The sequence below is a fragment of the Jaculus jaculus genome, chromosome 2 (genome assembly GCF_020740685.1).
Source record: "Jaculus jaculus isolate mJacJac1 chromosome 2, mJacJac1.mat.Y.cur, whole genome shotgun sequence".
In the NCBI taxonomy this organism is placed as follows: Eukaryota; Metazoa; Chordata; class Mammalia; order Rodentia; family Dipodidae; genus Jaculus; species Jaculus jaculus.
In genome coordinates this window covers 156,627,605-156,647,501 of record NC_059103.1, presented here as the reverse complement: position 1 = coordinate 156,647,501, position 19,897 = coordinate 156,627,605, and the positions used below count along the sequence as shown (strand labels likewise).

The 19,897-nt window shown below is 39.5% G+C and overlaps 1 protein-coding gene across 1 annotated transcript in view; it reads right to left on the bottom strand.

The window, feature by feature from the left end:
* Nucleotides 1-4,020: 4,020 nt before the first annotated feature.
* Nucleotides 4,021-19,897, bottom strand: part of Atp6v0d2 (ATPase H+ transporting V0 subunit d2) — a 47,388-nt gene continuing 31,511 nt past the window's right edge. The window contains exons 3-8 of the mRNA XM_004656917.2: nucleotides 14,677-14,855; nucleotides 13,001-13,080; nucleotides 11,428-11,505; nucleotides 8,034-8,210; nucleotides 5,817-5,891; nucleotides 4,021-4,363 (exon numbers count right to left, since the gene is read on the bottom strand). Of these exons, the coding sequence (XP_004656974.1) occupies nucleotides 4,202-4,363; nucleotides 5,817-5,891; nucleotides 8,034-8,210; nucleotides 11,428-11,505; nucleotides 13,001-13,080; nucleotides 14,677-14,855 (751 nt within the window). The 3' untranslated portion in view covers nucleotides 4,021-4,201. The remainder of the gene's footprint in view (nucleotides 4,364-5,816; nucleotides 5,892-8,033; nucleotides 8,211-11,427; nucleotides 11,506-13,000; nucleotides 13,081-14,676; nucleotides 14,856-19,897) is intronic.

Sequence of the window (19,897 nt, the reverse complement as noted above, 5' to 3'; positions counted from 1 at the left end):
TGGAAAGGATATTCTTGTTTATCCCTAGGCCCTTGGACTTTTCCATGGGCTCTTAGACCATGTGCATGTTTCCACTCCTAACCCTTTGGTTCTCCGGCTTTTCCTTTCCTCACCTCACCTCTGCTGAAATGGAATAAATAAAATGATTTATGAAAAATCATCCTTCTCAGTTTGCTTTCTCAATTGTTTGTTAAAAAAGACATGAGCTCAGGTATGGGGTTTGCATTTGAACCCCCATAAAACAAAACCCCATCACAATGCAAAGGGAAAATGTTGTCTGGATCTGAAAGTAACAAGGACAAAGACAGTAAAATTGTAAACATGTGCTTCATATGTCTTATTATAATATGTTTTCAAAACATTACTAGCAGCAGTGTGTGTGTGTGTGTGTGTGTGTGTGTGTGTGTGTGCACATGCATAAAAAGTCCAGAGGCCAATGTGGGGTCTCCTCCTCAATAGCACTTCATCTTATTTTTTGAGACATGGCCTCTCACTTGAATCTAGAGCTCTCCAATAGGGTTACTCTAGATATCCAGCTTGCTCTGGAGATCTCTAGTTTCTGCCTCATACACATTGTATTATGGGCAAGTGCCACACCCATCAGCAAGAATTTATGTGGGTGTCTGGATTTGAATTCCCTTACTCACACTTGGATGGTAAGGGCTTTATCTGCTGAGCCATCACTTCAGTACAACTAGCAGCATTTTAAAGTGGTAAATTTGGGTGACATTATTAAAATAGCCCTTCAAATCTGATCATCACTGTGCAAAGGTTTCTTGTGATCTTCTAAATGCCATTTTATAAGAAAGGGGCACTTCAGACTGCTTAACCAAATCCCTTCATTGTCCAAAAATACTTCTCCTTGACCTATACTCACCAGGTTCAGGTCATCTTTATTTGCTCTCACTTATTGTTCCTGATTCCTAAAGCTTCAAAGGAAAGGAAAGGATGGTATTTCTTCTTAGATAGCCTCCAAATGCCTTGAGACTAGCAATTGCACCATTGGAATCCCATGGAGCAAAATTGTCATATAGCAAACCTCATTTGGAGTCTAACAAGTTCCTGGCCATGGACAGTATGAAAAAGGAACTTTCCAACCCATGATAGCAATGCTAAAGGCACTCAGGAGGGAGAGGGTAAGAATATTCTGGAGGCTATGAGTGAATGAGTAGGACTGGATACAGACTGTAAGGAATTCTGAGAATGGAATTAATGAGAATATACTGTTTCAATACCCAATACTGCCGATGGAAGAGGTGGAAATTTAAGAGGTTGATGAATTATTGGGAGCAGGATGGGGAAAGGGTGGTGAAGGTATTAGCTTCAGAAGCTTACAATGAGCCAGGCATAGTGGCCCATGCCTGTAATCCCAGCCATGGGAAGCTGAGGCAGGTGGATACAGAGTATGAAACCAGCTTGGTCTACCTAGTGAAACTCTGCATCAAAACAAACAAACAAACAAACAAACAAACAAACAAACAAAAATGGGTTGTGGAGATGGCCTGGTGGTGAAAGGTAATTTCTTGCAAAGCCTGATGGTCTGGGTTCAAATCTCTGCCCACATAAAGCCAGATGCACAAAGTGGCACATGAATCTAGAGTTCCTTTAGAGTACAGGAGGCCCTGTGGGACCTCTTTCCTGCCTCTCTCTCTCTCTCTTTAAAAATGAATAAAATATTAAAGCAAAACAAAACAAGAAAGACAACACCACCAACCAACCCCCCAACACACATCCTTGACATGCGAAATGAACTTCTCCCTCATTATTTCCCATGGTTCTGTATGCCTGACCTTTTTACCTCCTAGGATAAAATGTAAAGGCCCATGTCCTCTATTGTAAACTGTTTTCTAAGGCATGATGGAAAAAAATGTTCCCTGTTTAGTAACTTTTTAAAAGCTATGAATCTAGGTAAGTTCATAAATGTGAATGGTTTACATCTGAGTGTGTGATTGGGATATATTTTATTTGCTTCAAGGGGTGGTCAGGAAATTCCTTTTCTACATTCTCAATGATTGGGCTCTTTTTGTGGCTGAGGAAAGGTTATGGGAGGTTTTGAGTATTATTTACATACAAGTAAAAGGGAGAGTAACTTCAGCTTACGGCACACTGAAGAAACTATATTATGAAGAGATGGGATGGGAAGGGAATAGTGTGGGAAGCATTTCCATGACCTTGTCAAACCCCTTTTCTTTTTTTTGGTTTTTCGAAGTAGGGTCTCACTGTGGTCCAGGCTGACCTGGAATTAACTCTGTAGTCTCAGGGTGGCCTTGAACTCATGGCGATCCTTCTACCTCTGCCTCCTGAGTGCTGGAATTAAAGGCGTGTGCCACCACGCCTGGCCCCTTTTCTATTAGTATCTTTGATCCCTACCTACAGAGGATCCCTAAGCCTGAAGACCTGTGAGACAGACACCACATAATAAAATGTAATTGCTTCTCAGACCCCCTTGTCAGGGAAACATATTTTATCATTTATTGCCTACCTCAGTGGGTTTGTGGAACCTTGGTGCAAGTACCCATGACCTCCTCACCTCTGCAATTTGCATGTCTGAAAAACCAGTATTATGTGGGTGCTGTTGCTAGATTCTGCTACTGGTCTGAGATGCAGCCCAGACCTTTTAGACCACAGTTTCAGCAGCTTCTATATGCCTTTGAGGTTGAATTGGATAAAACACTTACCTAGGCAAGCAGATGTGTGTGCATGTGTGTGTGTGTGTGTGTGTGTGTGTGTGTGTGATGGGTATGCATGTGCATATTCATGTGTGTGAGTGTGGGTATGCCCATGTAATGGAGCATGGGTTGGGGTCATAGGATAACTTTGTGTGTTGGTTTTTGCTTTCCACCTTATAAGAGGCAATTTATTTCATTGTTTACCTTTGTATTATCCTGTGATTCTGTCTTGACCTTTCATCTTGCTGTGGGTGTTCTGGGATTCAAAGTGTTGGGCTATACAGTATGTGTCCTTTGCATGGGTTCTGTAGATCTGAACTCAGCTCCTCACACTTGTGTGGAAAGTGCTTTATCCATGCAGTCAGCCTTTAAATGTAGATTTTATGTTTATGAACACTCTTCCAGGATGGAGAGGTGGCTCAGTGGACAAAGCACATGCTGAGCAACTTGACTTACTGAGTTCTGATCCCTAGGCATCACATAGAACTGGAAGCTATGGCAGGGTTCTGTAATCCCAGGGTGCCTACAGCAAAAAAGATATCAAACACGGGAGGATTTTCAGAGACTCCGGAACAAAGCAGTGACTAATAAGAGAAGCTGCCTCAAAAGTGAGGTGGACGTAAGGACTAATCCAAAAGTTGTCCTCCTAAATTCCATATTTACCCTGTAGCTTACATACGCATGCATACCAAATAAATTAATATGTAAGCAATAAATTTCTGCTGTTTTTGAAAAATAATGCTTTTCCTATTTAAAAAAAGTATTAAAGTTGTATTTTATTGTTTTCTTTCTCTTTTTCTTTTTTGAGTATCCTTATGCACAATTCTTGATTTTATAAAACATCCTCACTGCACAAACTAAGTAGGTTTCTTTTTGCTTCAAAAGGTATAAAATACAATTGGTGAGATTATTTTATTCTTAATCAAAGTATGAAGGAACCACAAGATTACATATACATTTGTCAAAAGTTGTGAGAGTATGATTCATTAATAAATTTAACACTATCTGCTTCTAGTGAATTGTCTACCCTTCTCAAGCCTATCATCAAAAGGTTATGGAGAGGGAGGGGGAATTGAGATTTCTCATCCAACTTGGTCCCTGTTGGCTCTACACACATTTTGGGTTTTGTGACTATGGGAAGGAACACACAGTTGAAAGGAGAAGCAGACACTCAGTATTTGGGCCAACATAAGAAAATGGAAAAGTAACAATGAAAAAAACTGTTATTAGGTGTGATTTTTAACATGACCAAATAAGAGTAGAAAAAATAATGTAGATGAATTAAAATAAGTGTTTAAGGCTAGTGAACAATGGTACATGTGTGTAGAAAAAAAGATTTAAAGCTGAAAATTTTTTAAAAAGTACTTCCTTTCAGGCTTGGTTTATTAGAGTTCTAGTGGATTTACAATATTTAAGAAATGCGGTATGGCTAAATTTGTGAAATCTAAATAATGTAACATAGTCCCTTTTGTTTTCCTCAATAGCTTCTCTTGAAAATATTAAATTTTCTGCATTGTGGTCTCCCCCTTGATTTATAAGATTGGAATGTAACTGTTGATTTTAGTCCGATGTCTCTGTGAAATGCATTCTGCTATCCACACGATATTTCTCATTTCTTGCTCCTTCAGCTTTACATATGCATAAAACACTCCATAGTGGAACTGCCTGTTGAAGGCCAGCACATTCATTTGTACCTGAGGAAGGAAAAGATGACATAGACCATCGAATGTTTGGAAATACTCCATTCATGAAACAATACTAATAATACTAGAAATGGGATTTTTCTTATTTTATCTCTTATTTGCACTAAATAGTGTTTAAGTTGGCCCAAATACTAGAAAACAGAGGCACCTCAGCAAGTTTCCAAGTAATACTGTCACTTTGGCCAATGAAGACATGGTTTTTTAAAAGGAAGTTTATAGAGTCAGAGATTCTGCTTCAAATCTTAGTGGAAAGGTTTATTTTGGGATGTGTGTCTAGCTTTGTACTGATATTTATCTGATTTCCAGCTAACATGTTTGCCTCACTTAGTAAAGTATTCCTTCTTTGCCATAGCTTAAAAAAAATTTGTAAAGATATCTGGACTGTTTAGCTCCCTTCCAGGAATATGACCCAGACTTCTGGACTGAACACTGACTAGCAGGATAAGCGTCTTTTCAAGGCGCCCTGAAGCTACATTCCCAAGACTGAACTGTCTTATTCTATAAAAGTTAAGTGAACAAAAGAAAATTTAAAAAGAGAATTAAACTAGAATAAAGCTGGAAATATTACAGTTACTTCATTCTTTTTCATTTTGACATTTAGTATGGAAAAATGCAGGCAAGGTACTGAGTCCATCATGCAGAGCTGAAAACTTCAAACAAGGCCATTAGGAAGTGGAAGCTACTCCTGTTTTGAGAAATAGCCACTTATTTTCCTAACAAAGAAGCTTGCTTAATTGCTTCTTTTGCAGCAGTGATGAAGCAGTGTGTCGCTTATAAAGATCCCAAGTAAGTTGGATTATATGCCTTGTTTTCTTTTTCCTTTCTGTGACAGACTTAATAGAGAACTTCTAGAAAATGTCTGTCAGATACAGCACAGTTCCCAATCTGCTTTAAGCTAGTCCAACTCTAAACTTTGGTGCTTTTGCTAGAAGTTTCAGATTGAGGTGGACAGGACAGATAAATGAATACACATTGGAAAAATTATTCAGATGTGGAGAAACTCATCTGATTAAGAGGGAAGAGCCTCTCTGATAAACAGTACAGTAGCTGGGAAGCTGAGTAGAATTGGAAAAAATAGTCTCCTGAAATTTTTAGGGTAAAAGCATAATGTAGACTCTCTGGATGGACTTGTATAGGAAGAAGCCCCAGGGATTTTAACTGTGCCCATATGCTATAACTGTGACAGGATCTGCAGCTTGAGTTAACTAGCTATGGAAAGCCACGTTCCTTCTAAACTACAGTGTCCATTTGTCCATCTGCCTACACAGGACTGTTCCTGTGAACCACAGAGCCCTGGAGCTCCAAGAAAGGTGCTCATACTGTTCACTGACAAGCATCCATTATCCTATTGAAATGTAAAAGGAAATTTAAGTAAGAAAACATTTAAAACCCACAGTATGAAAAAAAAAGTACACAAACCACCAGTATTTCCACTTATGCATACCTCACGCTCATAAAACACATCCTCCAAGGTCTTTCCCCCGCTGCCACCTACAGCTTCAAACAAAGGCTTGTATACCTTAAAAAAAATGAGAAAAGTTACATTAAAAGGAATTTTTATTTCTTAAAAAATATTTATTTTGGGGGCTGGACAATGGCTTAGTGGCTAAGGCATTTTTAACTACAAAGCCAAAGGCCCTCTGTTTGATTCCCCAGGACCCACATAAGCCAGATGCACAAGGGGGCCATGAGTTTGGAGTTTGTTTGCAGTGGCTGGAGGCCCTGGCATACCCATTCCCTCTCACTCTCTCTCTATGCGTCTTTCTCTCTCTCTCTGTCAAATAAATAAATAAAAATAAAGTTAAAATTTTTATTTAGTTTTGAGCTGGGCATGGTGGTGCATGTCTTTAACCCCAGTACTCGGGAGGCAGAGGTTGGAGGATCACTGTGAGTTTGAGGCCACCCTGAGACTACACAGTGAATTCCAGGTCAGCATGGGCCAGAGTGAGACCCTACCTTGAAAAACCAAAATATATATATATATATATATTTTTTTTTAAATTTCTCTCTTTCTCCCCCACCCCGTGTGTGTGTGTGTGTGTGTGTGTGTGTGTGTGTGTGTGTGTGTGTGTTCCTGTGTTTCTGTGTGTGGTCTTTCGGTGTCCTGAAGCTTGACAATTTGGTTATACTTGCTGGTTAGCAAGCTCCTGGGATCCTGCCATCTCTTCTCCCTAGCACCAGAATTATAGACACATGCTATCATTCGTGGCATTTTCACATGCATTCTCTTCCTCATGCTTATGAGAAAAGCACTCTACCCACAAAAGAAATTCTTTTTCAAAAAAAAATTATTTATTTGAAAGAGAGAGAGAGAATGGGCCTTGCCAAGATCTCCAGCCACTGCAAACAAACTCCAGACACATGTGCCACCTTGTGTATCTGGCTTACATGGGCCCTGGAGAATTGAACTTGTGTCCTTTGGTTTTGCAAGCAAGTGCCTTAACCACTAAACCATCTCTCCAGCCCACAAAATTCTTTGTTTTTTTTGTATATATGAATATATTTTCTTGGCAATATAGTGTGCATTTATGGTTTTAGAACATCTGTACCAGAATATCTGAATGATTTTTGTAGGGTCTTTGGTTTCCTGAGGAAATACAAAAAAAAAAAAAGAAAGAAAGAAAGAAAGAAAGAAAGAAAGAAAGAAAGAAAGAAAAAAAGAAGGAAGGGAAGGAAGGAAGGAAGAAAGGAAGAAAGAAAGAAAGAAAAGAAAAAAGAAAAACACCTATAAAGAGTTTGGATGATATTCTAACTTTAACTTAGAGGCTTATTTAGAGCTAAGATTATAGGCAAAATCTACTGTCAGTCAACATGGCTAGAGGTAATTTTCACATACAAACTCTTTAGGCTCAATGAATGTTTGTAGTTTTACTGGTATAGGTTCATGAATTCTTTGACATGGCAACTGACAAAACTCATTTCATAGAATTTCAGGTGTGGGAGGAGTAGAAACTGGGGAAAGAGAAAATTTTAATATAATGAAGAGTCTCATGCACTATAAGCTAGAAAGGAAAATTTCTGTATTGTTTGCTGAAAAACACGTGTCACTTTTGGCCCGAAAAGAACTGCAGGATGTACAGTGAGCTTCCACAGGTCAGGGGAAGTTAAATCTGGGGTGAGGAGTGTCACCTCGTGAGCTCTCACAGCTGTCTTATAGCAGTTGGATACACGAGGAGGAAAGAGAATAAGCAGCTCTTTCTTCACTCAATTTCTGCCACTCAGCCAATGGAAGAGAGAAACCCATGTCTTCCCATAGCCTGCTTGTCACCCATCTGAATATTCTGCCTTCACCCTGTTCCCCCAGTGGGTACTTGAAAGAACCATGGGTTCAGGCAGTATGACATAACTTTGACATGAGCTCACATTTCCAGAACCTTGCCTCAGCCTCTTGGGGAACTTATCAAGCACTTCAAAGAAGTGCTCAAATAACCACTCCTGGCAGACTGAAACAAAGACTTATTTAGCAGCACCCTTCAAAAATACCAGCTTGGACTAGAAGCTTGCGGTGTTCTCTGGGAGAGGGAATTAGAGCAAGAGACATGGCTTGCTACCATAGAGACATGGCTTCTTTTAATGAGCTATCTGCACTGGGTATGTAGGCTTCTGAAGCACCAGGGATGACACAGTGCTAGGTGCTCAGGACACCTGTGTAACCACTTACTCCGTAATGGTCGGCTACCCTCTTCATCTGCTCAAAGTCTTCAGCTTGTGCTAGCAAGCGCAGCCCCTCCGGATAGAGCTTGCCACATGTGGGGAAGAGGGCCTCCCGGTCTTCCTTGCTTAATTCAGTGCCGAAAGAGTTAAGAGTGATGATGACAGCACGTCTGTCGGCTTCGAACTGAATTCACAAGACACAGATAAGTGAAATCTAACCACTGACAACATTCTATAAACAGAATTTCAATGTTGAAGTGATCTACTTTCCATATCTGATTATAATGTAGATGTGTTATTAATGGTCCCTTAATTTCATCTTGGAAGGAAACAACCTTACCAGAGAAGGCTTACAGAACTATGATGGTATATGACTCTTGAAACCCCACCTAGCTTGATTTCCCAGGCACTCTGCAATGCATTGCTCCCATGTCTCTGTCATGTATGTGGCCATAGAAATCAGAATAATGCCTACCATAATCCAGACAGGATAGTTTAAGGCAATGCCATAAAAAGTTTCTACCTGGGTGTTTGAATGAGAAAAAGTTCTCTAGTCCGTTTTTTATTTTTACATAAGGAAGCTTTCTGTTTGTACTTTCCTGGTTACATTATTTGAATGTGTTGGTGTATATAACTCTGGAGCTAAGATTTATGCACCTTCAGATGAGTTATGTACCTCACAATACTGTTTCTCATGATCTTCAAAGAGGCTGACATGTATTTCTCAGTGCTAAATACTCATCCATACTATTTCTAATCTTATTTGAGATTTCTTTTAGAATTTTTTATTTGAGACATACATATACATGCACACATGCGCGCGCGCGCACACACACACACACACACACACAGAGAGAGAGAGAGAGAGAAAGAGAGAGAGAGAGAGAGAGAAGAGAAATGAGAGGGCTTCTTGCCACTGCAAATGCAAACTTGAGATGCATGTGCCACTTTGTGCATCTGGCTTTATGTTGGTAATGGAGAACTGAATCTGGGCCATCAGAGTTTGTAAGCAAGCTCCTTTAACTGTTAAGCCGTGTCTCCAGCCCAAACTTTCTTCTCTGTTCCTTTTCTCTCCATGTTTCTACTATCTCCCAGTTTTTCTTCTAATCACTGTGACCATCCCATTCAACCTTGTTCTATTCCTTTTTTCCCCAACAATTTTTTTCAGGGCCTCTCCTTTGCCTATTATGAATATTTAACATTGGGCTCAGAAATTCTTCTGAAGGCCTTTGAAATGCTTGACACATGTTATTTTGAAATCTGTGTCTGTGTTTTAACAGTCCCTACACTTTTAAATGTTTGAAGGACTTTCATGCCTAGTGTTCATTTTGTATAGCCAGCGCATTTTGCATAACTGAGTTATTTACCAAATCTAACAGAATAGACTTATTTAGCCACTTTCAAAATTCTCTAGTGCAGGGGGCTGGAGAGATGGCTTAGACTTTAAGGCGCTTGCCTGCAAACTCTAAGTGTCCAGGTTTGACTCCCCAGAACACACACAAGCGAGATGCACAAGGTGGCACATGAGTCTGGAGTCTGTTTGCAGTGCCTGGAGGCCCTGGTGCAGCCATTCTCATTCTCATTCTCTCTCTCTCTCTCTCTCTCTCTCTCTCTCTCTCTCTCTCTCTCTCTCTCTCTCTCTCACACACACACACACACACACACACACACACACACACACAATAAATAAAAACAAATCTCCAATGCTCACTACAGTATTGCTCTTTAAAGTCATGGCTCAGCATCTACGTGTCATAGGAAGTTCATTTAGAAGGGCAGAGTCAGAGGCTGAGCAGATGATGCAGTGGATGAACCTTGTTACACATCTCTGGCTATCTCAGTTCCGATTCCCAGATGTCATATGAAACTGGAAGCTGTGGCAGGCTTCTGTAATCCCAGTGTGCTTACAGCAAGAAGAAAGGCACAGAAGAATTTCTGGATGCTCCTTAAGTGAACAACTAGAGATCTTACCTCAAAATGTGGTGGAAGGTGAGGACCAACTTAAAGTTTGTCTTCTGACTGCCACACTCACACCTGCACTCACACGCACACATATCAAATAAATAATTTCAAAAGAAGAAATTCAGTATCTCAGGCCACTTTCCAAACTCATTGAACTAGACACTGAACAAGGATTCCAACACTATTCCTATGTCCAAGAAAGCAGCATTCTGTCCATTACTTTAGTTTATTAGCCAATAGCAAAGCCATACTTGCTGGAACTGTTTTGTTAGAACAGGTGCTTCTTATCAGAAGGAGAGTGAGAGTTCCTGCTGATTTTTTTGATTGCTTTCATAGAAATTATGGGTGGGTCAGAAGCAGGGAGCAGTCTTATTTGGAAAGGAAGGCAGCTGTATCTGGCAGCTGAATATAACCAATCCTGTCAGTAATTTTAGACTTTCCTGGGATAAGAGAGGAAATACACAAGGGAGATTTCATGGCAATAAGAATCCTTAAAATAAAAATTAGGGCACAGTGAGCAACAATGGAGGTAACTGTCCCAGATGATTGTATGCTTTTTTATGTTCTAAGATGTTAGAATTTTAAGGAGAGAAAGAGTGGGAGGTAGATAGCATTTCAGACCTGCAAGACAGCAGAGGCCATGCCAGGGGAGGGAGGTGCAGGAGGGACCTTATGTTCTTAAACTCTGGGGCAGCATTGGAGGAATGGGTTGGCAGAAACTGGAGAGAGAGCAGCAAGGACCTCACATGGCATGGGAAGAGAAGACTGATAGTTTAGTCAATATGAGCACCCCATACATTTTCCTTCTTGCCTTGATACTACTTTGTCCCTGAGCCTGCAATGCACATGCTCCATCCCATAACCCTACATACCGAGATACTACCTGCACTGAAGGGTCATGACCGAAATAATCCTTTGCATACCAATCCCATTAATTTCCTCCTTAATGAGATATAGTTTCCTTTGAATTCTTACTATTCTTGAATTTCCCTTATATGACAATTATACACACAACTACTTCAGTCTTTTAATTTAGAGGCTCTCTTTCTCTATTATCATAATTTAAAAAAGTTAAATGCTGTTCTTTGAACCCCTCCAAAGCAGAGTTTTACAGAGCATCAGATTATAGGAGACTCTTCTCTTCCCCCTTCATTCCCATCTCTAACTTCTTCTCTGGTTCCTCTTACTCTTTCCCTCTTGTACTTTGCAGGACTGGGAATTTAACCCAGGGCCTTATGGAAGCTAAACAAGCACTTTCCCACTGGACAACATTCCCAACCTTTAATGCATTTTGAAGTTAAAGATTCAATAACATACATGGAATTTTATAAACCTCAGTACTCTAAAAGTGCACAAATAAAAGGAGTATAATTATGTGACCTGAAATATATATCATATTTGACTATTTGTCATAAAAATGTTTAAGGACTCTTTCTTACCTCAAGAATGGGACACATAATTTCTGCTGTGACATCACCATGATTCTTACAGAACTTATAGAATTCCTCAAGGTAAGACTTTAAAAGAAAACATGTAAACAATAAAATGAGTAAATTTTCTTTTGGAAATTACCAAATCAGCTTTTCAAGACTTATTAAGCGTTATAATAGAAATTAAGTTATTTATCCCTGGGGAGCTATGTTAAAATAAATTTAGTACAAACTTTCACATTGAACCATATTGTACAAACTAGAAAAGAGCTCCATTAAAGAACAAAGTTACACTTATCATAACTTATAATTATTTACTTAACAAGCATGTTTTTGATATGATTCCTGGATTGTTTCATATAGTTGATTCGGGTTATTCTAACAGGACTTCCAAGTTCTTTTCTGAGCTCAGCAAATCATTTAGCAGCCCTCATGTTTAATCTTTTAGAGATATACTGGCTTTGAGTGTGGGAATATATTGGAAAACAGGGTCTGGGTTGCATAGTCAGACTTCCTGTGTTTCAATTCTTACTCTAATACTTAAGTAGCTGACTGTTGCTAAGGAAACCTTACCACTCTGTCTCTCTGCTTTGTCTGAAGAGTAGGTATAGCACAAATTTCACAGCTTTGCTACTAGATTAAGTGAATTAAGGCCCACAAACATCTTAGAACAGAACCTTTGTAAAATTTCACCTCTGGAATGCCTCCTCAGAACCCCCTTCACTTTATAAAAAAGTCGTAATACAATGCTTTTGAGATGACTGTGTGTCTGAATATATATGCTATTTATATAACAGTCATATATCTTTATGTAGTCTGTGAGAATGTCCAAAGATCCTATAGTTGTATGAATAAAAACAGGCAGATTTGCATCAGTTTATAAAATATAAGGTTCTCTAATGGTGGCAGCTCAGTCTAGTCAGATCATGCAGTTCTACAAATGGTATAGTGGCCTCCATTTGGTCATTCTGGTATGCTGTACCTTCTAGTTTAAATTTTAATGACCAAGTTAACTTTAAGATTTAAAGAGTATAAGTGAAATACCAGAGATGGTCACTAAGTAACAGAATGTCTACTATGAATGCTAGGCACCTGTGATATGGCTCACTCCACCCAGTTATCCATCCACCTACCCCCATCTAGTCAGTACTTTTTATGTTCTGGGCATGGTACAGAGCTAGGAATACAGAATTGAATATGCCGCTCAACAATTCTGCTGACTAGGGGAAATTCATGTACATAACTAGAAGAAGGGCCAAAACAATAAAAGCTATGTTGCAAATATATATGTCTTCACAATTGCAGAAGTTGTATAATGGGCAAAGTAACCTTATTAATAAAGAACCACAATTATGTTATATTGTTCAATCAAGAAAAAAAAATGCAATCGCTGGGCATGGTGGTGCATGCCTTTAATACTAGCACTCGGGAGGCAGAGGTAGAAAGATTGCTGTGAGTTCGAAGCCACTCTGAGATTACATAGAGAATTCCAGGTCAGCCTGGGCTAGGGTGAGACCCTACCTCAAAAAACCAAAAATCAAAAAGAAAAGAAAAAAAATGCAATAGTTGGGAAATCTCTTACCTTGTATAGTTTATTGCGTAGTAATTCAATATTCAGTTCATCAAGAGCATTTTCAGACATACAGTCTTGAAAGAAAGGAGCTAAAAGCAAAAATAATCATACAAAATATATAACTCAAAAGCTGGACTACATACTGTAAAAATGTTTCCAGAAGGTTCCACATTCTGCTCACGACTAATGAGAACCCTGAGGAGTTGTAATCCTGACTTAGCAAGGCTAATGACCAGGATGATAGAAGTTGTCATTTAGTAAGCATCTGTGAAGTGTGAACCCTGGACACTGCTCAGTATACCAAGCACTGAGTCCATTTAGCTTACTTAATCTTCACAGCACCTTGAGAACATTCACTTAATGCTTACATTTTGAAATTCATTCCTTAGATCCCCCAACGCAATATCAGCTATCTAATAGCAATATTTATTTACTATTTGCAACTAGCTTATGCCAGGCATTGAGTTAAAAAATTATGCTTTACTTTTCAAACTGTGTTATAATAATATTTAAATGAAGAAATAGGTTAAAATGAATAGTCAAAGTCACCTAATTAAGACCCCAAAGAGCTTGTTTTCATGCTTGCAGCAGCTTGATAGTAGACTCACCTTGTTGCCACCAGGCTATGCTACCTCACTCAGTCTTGGACACTTGAGGGTGATACAAATATTTTATTTCTTTAAAAATTCCTGTTTTAAATGGCAAAGATTTTGTTTGGTAATGTGTGACCACTGATAGAACATGTTTATAGCATGTAAAAGGCCCTGTGTTTAACTCCACAATTAAACTGTAGGTTGACTATTATGCACACAATCAACAATGAATTGCTGTTATTCACATTTCCTTACAACAATATATGAACAATGCTTATAAAATTTCCCTTTAGCATTTTGAACAATACCACTTATGTCAGTGCTGAATTATGAAATTAACATGAGTTTCATAATTGCTTTGGGTCATTTTACAGAAGCTTCTGGGCATCTTAATATAATGACATTTTTAAACTTCCTAAGAACAAAATGCTTCCTAAATGTGACCTTATTTGGACAGAAGTTTAATATGAAGGGATAAGGAATCACTTATATGAAACCAGATAGGAAATTAATATTTCAAGACCTTATAAATTCTATTGTTTTTTTAAAAAATTTTATTTCATTTTATTTTACTTTTAATTTATTTATTTGAGAGCGACAGACACAGAGAGAAAGACAGATAGAGGGAGAGGGAGAGAATGGGCGCGCCAGGGCTTCCAGCCTCTGCAAACGAACTCCAGACGCGTGCGCCCCCTTATTGTTTGTTTTTTATGGCCTAGAGAAAGTACAAGATTTGGAGCTATTCTCTAATATGAATGTTTATATATGACCCTGAGAAGGTTGCTTTCCTTGTCTTGATCTGAAAAACAAGAAAGCTAAGTTAGATGATTCTTTTGTTGTTGTTGTTGTTGTCTTGAAACGAGGACTTATTATGTAGCCCAGGCTGGCCTCAAACTCGCTAACATTCTGCCTTAGTCTTCGAAGTACTGGAAGTATAGGTGTGTGTCACCATGCCCAGCTTGGATGGCTCATTAATGTGCTATCCATAGCTATGACTCTGCATTATATGATTCAAAAAGTTGCAAACTGATTTTCAAATGATTGTGACAAACATATGTAAGGCTTTATGATGTTACAGTTACACATTCATACCCAGTGGTGTTTCCACCAGCACAGCTCTGAAGAGATCTGACGTGGTCTCTGCAATGTTGACGGCTTCCATCTCTGTGAATCGGCCCAGTGGGTGGCACTTCGCCAGGACTTCTTTCACAGATTTCTTCTGCAACGCACCATTCATCAGCAGAATCACATTGTCTATCATGTAACTGCATCTGGTTTAGAATAACAATCAGCATTAGGAAACATGCATGAAAATATGAAAAAAGAAGTCTACCACAAGTAAAAAAAAAAAAAACAAAAACAAAACGACAACAAAAATCCCAATCCAGGCACACTTTAAAAAAAAGAATGGCTTTCCGCCAAGATGGTGCCGAAAGTGAAGCAGGAAGCTCCTGCCCCTCCCAAAGCCGAAGCCAAAGCAAAGACGCTGCCAGCCAAGAAGGCCGAGCTGAAGGCGTCCACAGCCGCAAAAAGAAAAAAGATCGGCATGTCACTGGCCTCTCGGCGACCCAAGACGCTGTGCCTCCGAGGCAGCCTGAATACACTGGGAAGAGCCCAGGAGAAGCCATCATCAAGTTCCCCGACCACCGAGTGGGCCATGAAGAAGACAGAAGACGACTACACCCTGGTGTTCACTGTGGATGTCAAAGCTAACAAGCACCCGACCAAACAGGTTGAAAAGAAACTCTATGACACTGATGTGGCCAAAGTCAAGACCCTCCTGATCAGGCCTGATGGACAGAAGAAGGCAAACGTTTGGCTGGCTCCCGATTATGATGCTTTGGATGCTGCCAACAAAATTGGGACCATCTAAACTGGATCCAGCTGGTTAATTCTTTTTTTTAACAATTTTTTTAAAATTATTTATTTATTTATTTGAGAGCGACAGACACAGAGAGAAAGACAGACAGAGGGAGAGAGAGAATGGGTGCGCCAGGGCTTCCAGCCTCTGCAAACGAACTCCAGATGCATGCGCCCCCTTGTGCATCTGGCTAACGTGGGACCTGGGGAACCGAGCCTCGAACCCGGGTCCTTAGGCTTCACAGGCAAGCGCTTAACCACTAAGCCATCTCTCCAGCCCTGGTTAATTCTTAATACACCTTTTTTTTCACTATACAAAAGAATGTCTTTATATTTTAAGTTTTGAGGTTTAGGAGATATGTGTGGAGAAAATATTGCAGAATATATAGTAATTTGAAGAATCACATTCTACTAACTAAAGCTAAATAAAACCTTGGCTTGAGGGGACAGACAAAAATAGCCCCTATAAAGCTATTGTCACTTGTTGATAAGGTACAGGTGAAGGTGTGAAATATATCAGAATGGACTAAGTTTTGACATGTTAGGAGCATTGACATACACCCTTTCACTCTACTTTAAAAACTATCTGCAATGAAGTGTGATTTCTGAAGTTATGCTAAAGCAGCCTCTTCTTCCTCTGAGATCACATGGTTAGTTCCTAGTTTATGTGTTCCCATGGCTGCAAGAATCAGAAGGTAATGCTTTACATGATTTCTTTACTCAGTACAAACTCTGCCTAGATACTCTACATGTGGTACCTGTCCAGTCATGTTTAAATAAACTCAAGAGGTTCAGAGACCCAATCTCTTCCTGAACAGCGAATATAGTTTAAAGGAAAATTTGACAAAGAACTATTTATAGTAAGTCCCAATGAAACATATGTGCTATGCAAAAGAAATTATAGAGTACAGATTTGTAGCTGTTCCCTAAACAATTCCAGGGATAACACTTCCTTGGGAAGTGGCATTGAAGCTGAAACTTGAAGAGTGAGTAGATTTGCATGCACAAGGAAGGTTGCCTTGCTAGGTCCTGAAAGATCAGATCAGGACCTTACATGGTAAGGGTAATAGAGGTTACCGAGTCTCTTTATCATTAACCTGAAGAGGGCACTATGTGCTCTGTGTTTAGTGCTAAAACAAAAGAAGTAAATACACACTTAGACAGTGAGGTGCTTTGGAAAAGCCCCCCCCGCTTTTTTTGGTAAAATAATGTAGCAGTTACCTTCTGGTTGCTGAGACAAAACACATAACCAGAAGCATCTTATGGAAAGGGTTTATTTCTAGCTTACAAGTTTTTAAAAAACATTTTATTTATTTATTTGAGAGAAAGAGAGAGACAGAAAGAAAGAGGGAGACATGGAGGGGAGTAAGTATGGGCATGCCAGGGCCTTCTTTCACTGCAAACAAATGCCAGATGTATATGCCACTTTGTGCATCTAGCCAGCTTACAGATTTGAGATGAAGTTTCATCATGGTAGGGAAAGCCTAACAGGAGTAGACAGCCAGATATCACACCTCTACACATCAACAGGAAGGAAAGGAGAGAGAGGAACTGGATTAATAAACTTCAAGGCCTTCTGCTAGGGACACTCCTTCAGCAAGGCTCCACCTCCCAAAAGCTCCACGACCTACAAAGTATGAGGCCTAATCATGCACACATGAAGTTATGGAAGACATTTTACATTTAAACCACTATAGGTAGGCAGGTTTTTTTCATCTTACAGGCAAGGAATGAGAGGTCTAAAAAGATATATATATAGCCCATGATAACACTCACAACTAAAAAATGGGACAGTTGAGAATCAAATGTTGGCAGTCTTCTTCTGAGACACTTTTAACCCTTGTGTCATGCTGCTTTTAGTTGTTAAGGACCACAGGCAAATTTAGGAGGTTTTGACTGAGAGGAGAACATTGGAAGAGGAAGAGGTTGTGGTGGGTGCAGATATTTTGGGCAGTTAAGTTTAAAGTGCTTAAGAGATAGCCAAGAGGCAAGGTTAAGTAATCTCAGAAGTGTATCCTGCAGACAGCTGCAGACCAGAGGCATCTGTAAGGCCAGGAGTGGAAGCCAAGCTCCAGTCATAATTAGGATCAAGTCTTAGAATGTAGGTATTCTTTCTTTATAAAATGTTTTAATTTATTTATTTGAGGGGGGGGGAGAGAAAGAGGGAGGGAGAGAGAATGACCACACCAGGCCTCTTACTTCTGCAAACAAACTCCAGACACATGGGCCACTTTGTGCATCTGACTTTACATAGGTACTATCAAATCAAGCCCAGACCATCAGGCTTCACAAGCAAGAGATTTTAGCTGCTGACCATCTCTCAAGCCCTAAAGTGTTCTCTCTTTAGCACCCTTGGGAAAACCTCTACATTTAAGGAAACTGAGAAGAGTGACCAGATGTGGGGAGCACAGCCAGGGCAGTGAAAGATGAAAAGTTCCAGAGGGATCTAGAGGGAAGTGGTAAAGTGTCAAAGGTCACGGGCACATCAAGGTAGACATTAAAGTAGGCCTCCATCTTCTATAGCAACTAAGAGGTCACATGAATAGTGACACATTCAGTGGAGTGTGTTTGTCGGAGCTGGAAGGGGAAGGGAGGCAGAGTCTGATCACTCTGCTTAAATGAATGGAAAGTGAGAAGGCCAAAAGAGGAGTTTAAGTTGATCTTAAAGTAATATGAAGCTACCTATTCAGAAACACAGAACCCAAGGGGAATTTTGACTATAAATTTTAGTGCATGTTTTAAGGTGTGAGAGAAGGGAAGATGTGTCAGTGCCAAGGGGAAAGAAGCAGTGGAAAAAATGAGGTGGGAGAGTAGGAGAGGGAAGGGAAGTGCATTGATAAATTGACTGTGGCCCTCTAAGTTTAGTAGTGGTGAGGAGATGCACCCCTGTCCTTATACATACTTAAAGCATGACAGCTTGCTGTGAACTTCAATTAACCTGGAGACCTAGAAAGACTGTAGTCAGGGCCAGATTTCATGGGTTACAGGCTTGCTAAGCAAGAATTCATTTCTGTAGCGAAAAGCAAGTCTCTTTTGCTGTGGAACCTTGACAGTCTACCAAAATAAGAATTTTAACTACTTTTGTCTGACAGTTATCCCCTAATAAAAAGCACATGAATACAAAGTTTCTTTACCTCCCAAATAGTCGTGCCAAGTTTAGATATTATGAAATTTTAGGACTCATTTTATCTGTTGAACATGGCAATATGGGAATGTTTATTTAACCATCCCTTATGGTTCAAAAGCAATCACCTGAGAGGGGTGTTGCCAGAACTTAATAATTCTTGGATTCTCTAGAAATCTAATGTTCCCCACAGCACTCTGCAATATAAAAATCCTATGAGCTGCTAACAATCCTAGTTTACAACTAATATTGATGCTGCGAGTAGGGTTTCACCTACATGTAATGATCTATGTGTGGAGTGATTATGTGTGTATTGAGTGTGTGTATCTTTTTAGTAATAGAGAAGGTAACCTTATATTAAAAAGAGAGTTGTTCAAATTGAATTTATTTCAACTCATTCTTTGAGATACCATATTTCTAAAGTGGGACAATAACACCAGTTCTCATAGTGTTTAGGAAATGAAGTAAGAATCCTGGGCTTGCTACTGAGCATCATGGGCTATCTCTTTCCTGTCCATATCACAAATACACACCAGGGTCATTATTTTGGGCTCCTGGTGGGTGAGCAGGCAACGTTTCCAGAAGGTAGCTTACTTTCTTCTTCTATAATCTTTCTAAAACTCCAGGGTCATGTGTTTGGTAGTGAACGTCAAAACACTTGGCTGCTCACTTAGTTCAAACTCCTTATGATGTAGATAATTGTCTTCATAGGTAGCGACATAGTGTGAGTGAGAGCTTACTCCATCAGGCTAATCTTCTCCTACTCACAGTGTGCATCTCTTCTCTTTAGTTGTAAATGTTTTATGCTATAGCTCTAATATTGGCACCTGTGTTCTAACTGTTTTCTGCTGGCACCTCTGAAAAATCATTAAGTTACTCAAAACCATGACAGAGTTAGTCAGTTTCAAAAATATTTTTAGTCTTGGGGCTGGAAAAATGGCTTGGTATTTAAGGTGTTTGCCTGCAAAGCCAAAGGACCCTGGATCAATTCCCCAGGACCCATGTAAGCCAGATGCACAAGATGGCACATGCATTTGGAGTTCATTTGCAGTGGCTGTGTGCCCAGACACACCCATTCTCTCTCTCTCATAAGGAAATAAAAATTTCTCCACAATGCACAACCCATTTTCATTAACAAGGAGGGTCTAATGGGAGGGGGTAGATCACAGATGAGCCTAAATAATAACTAGTACAAACTGCCTGTATTTACTGAAAAGAAAACTAATAAATTAAATTAAAAAAAAATTAGATCTGAAAATATATATATATATATTTAGTCTAAATATGGTGGTGTGTACTTGTATCAGCATTCAGGGGGCTGAGGCAGGA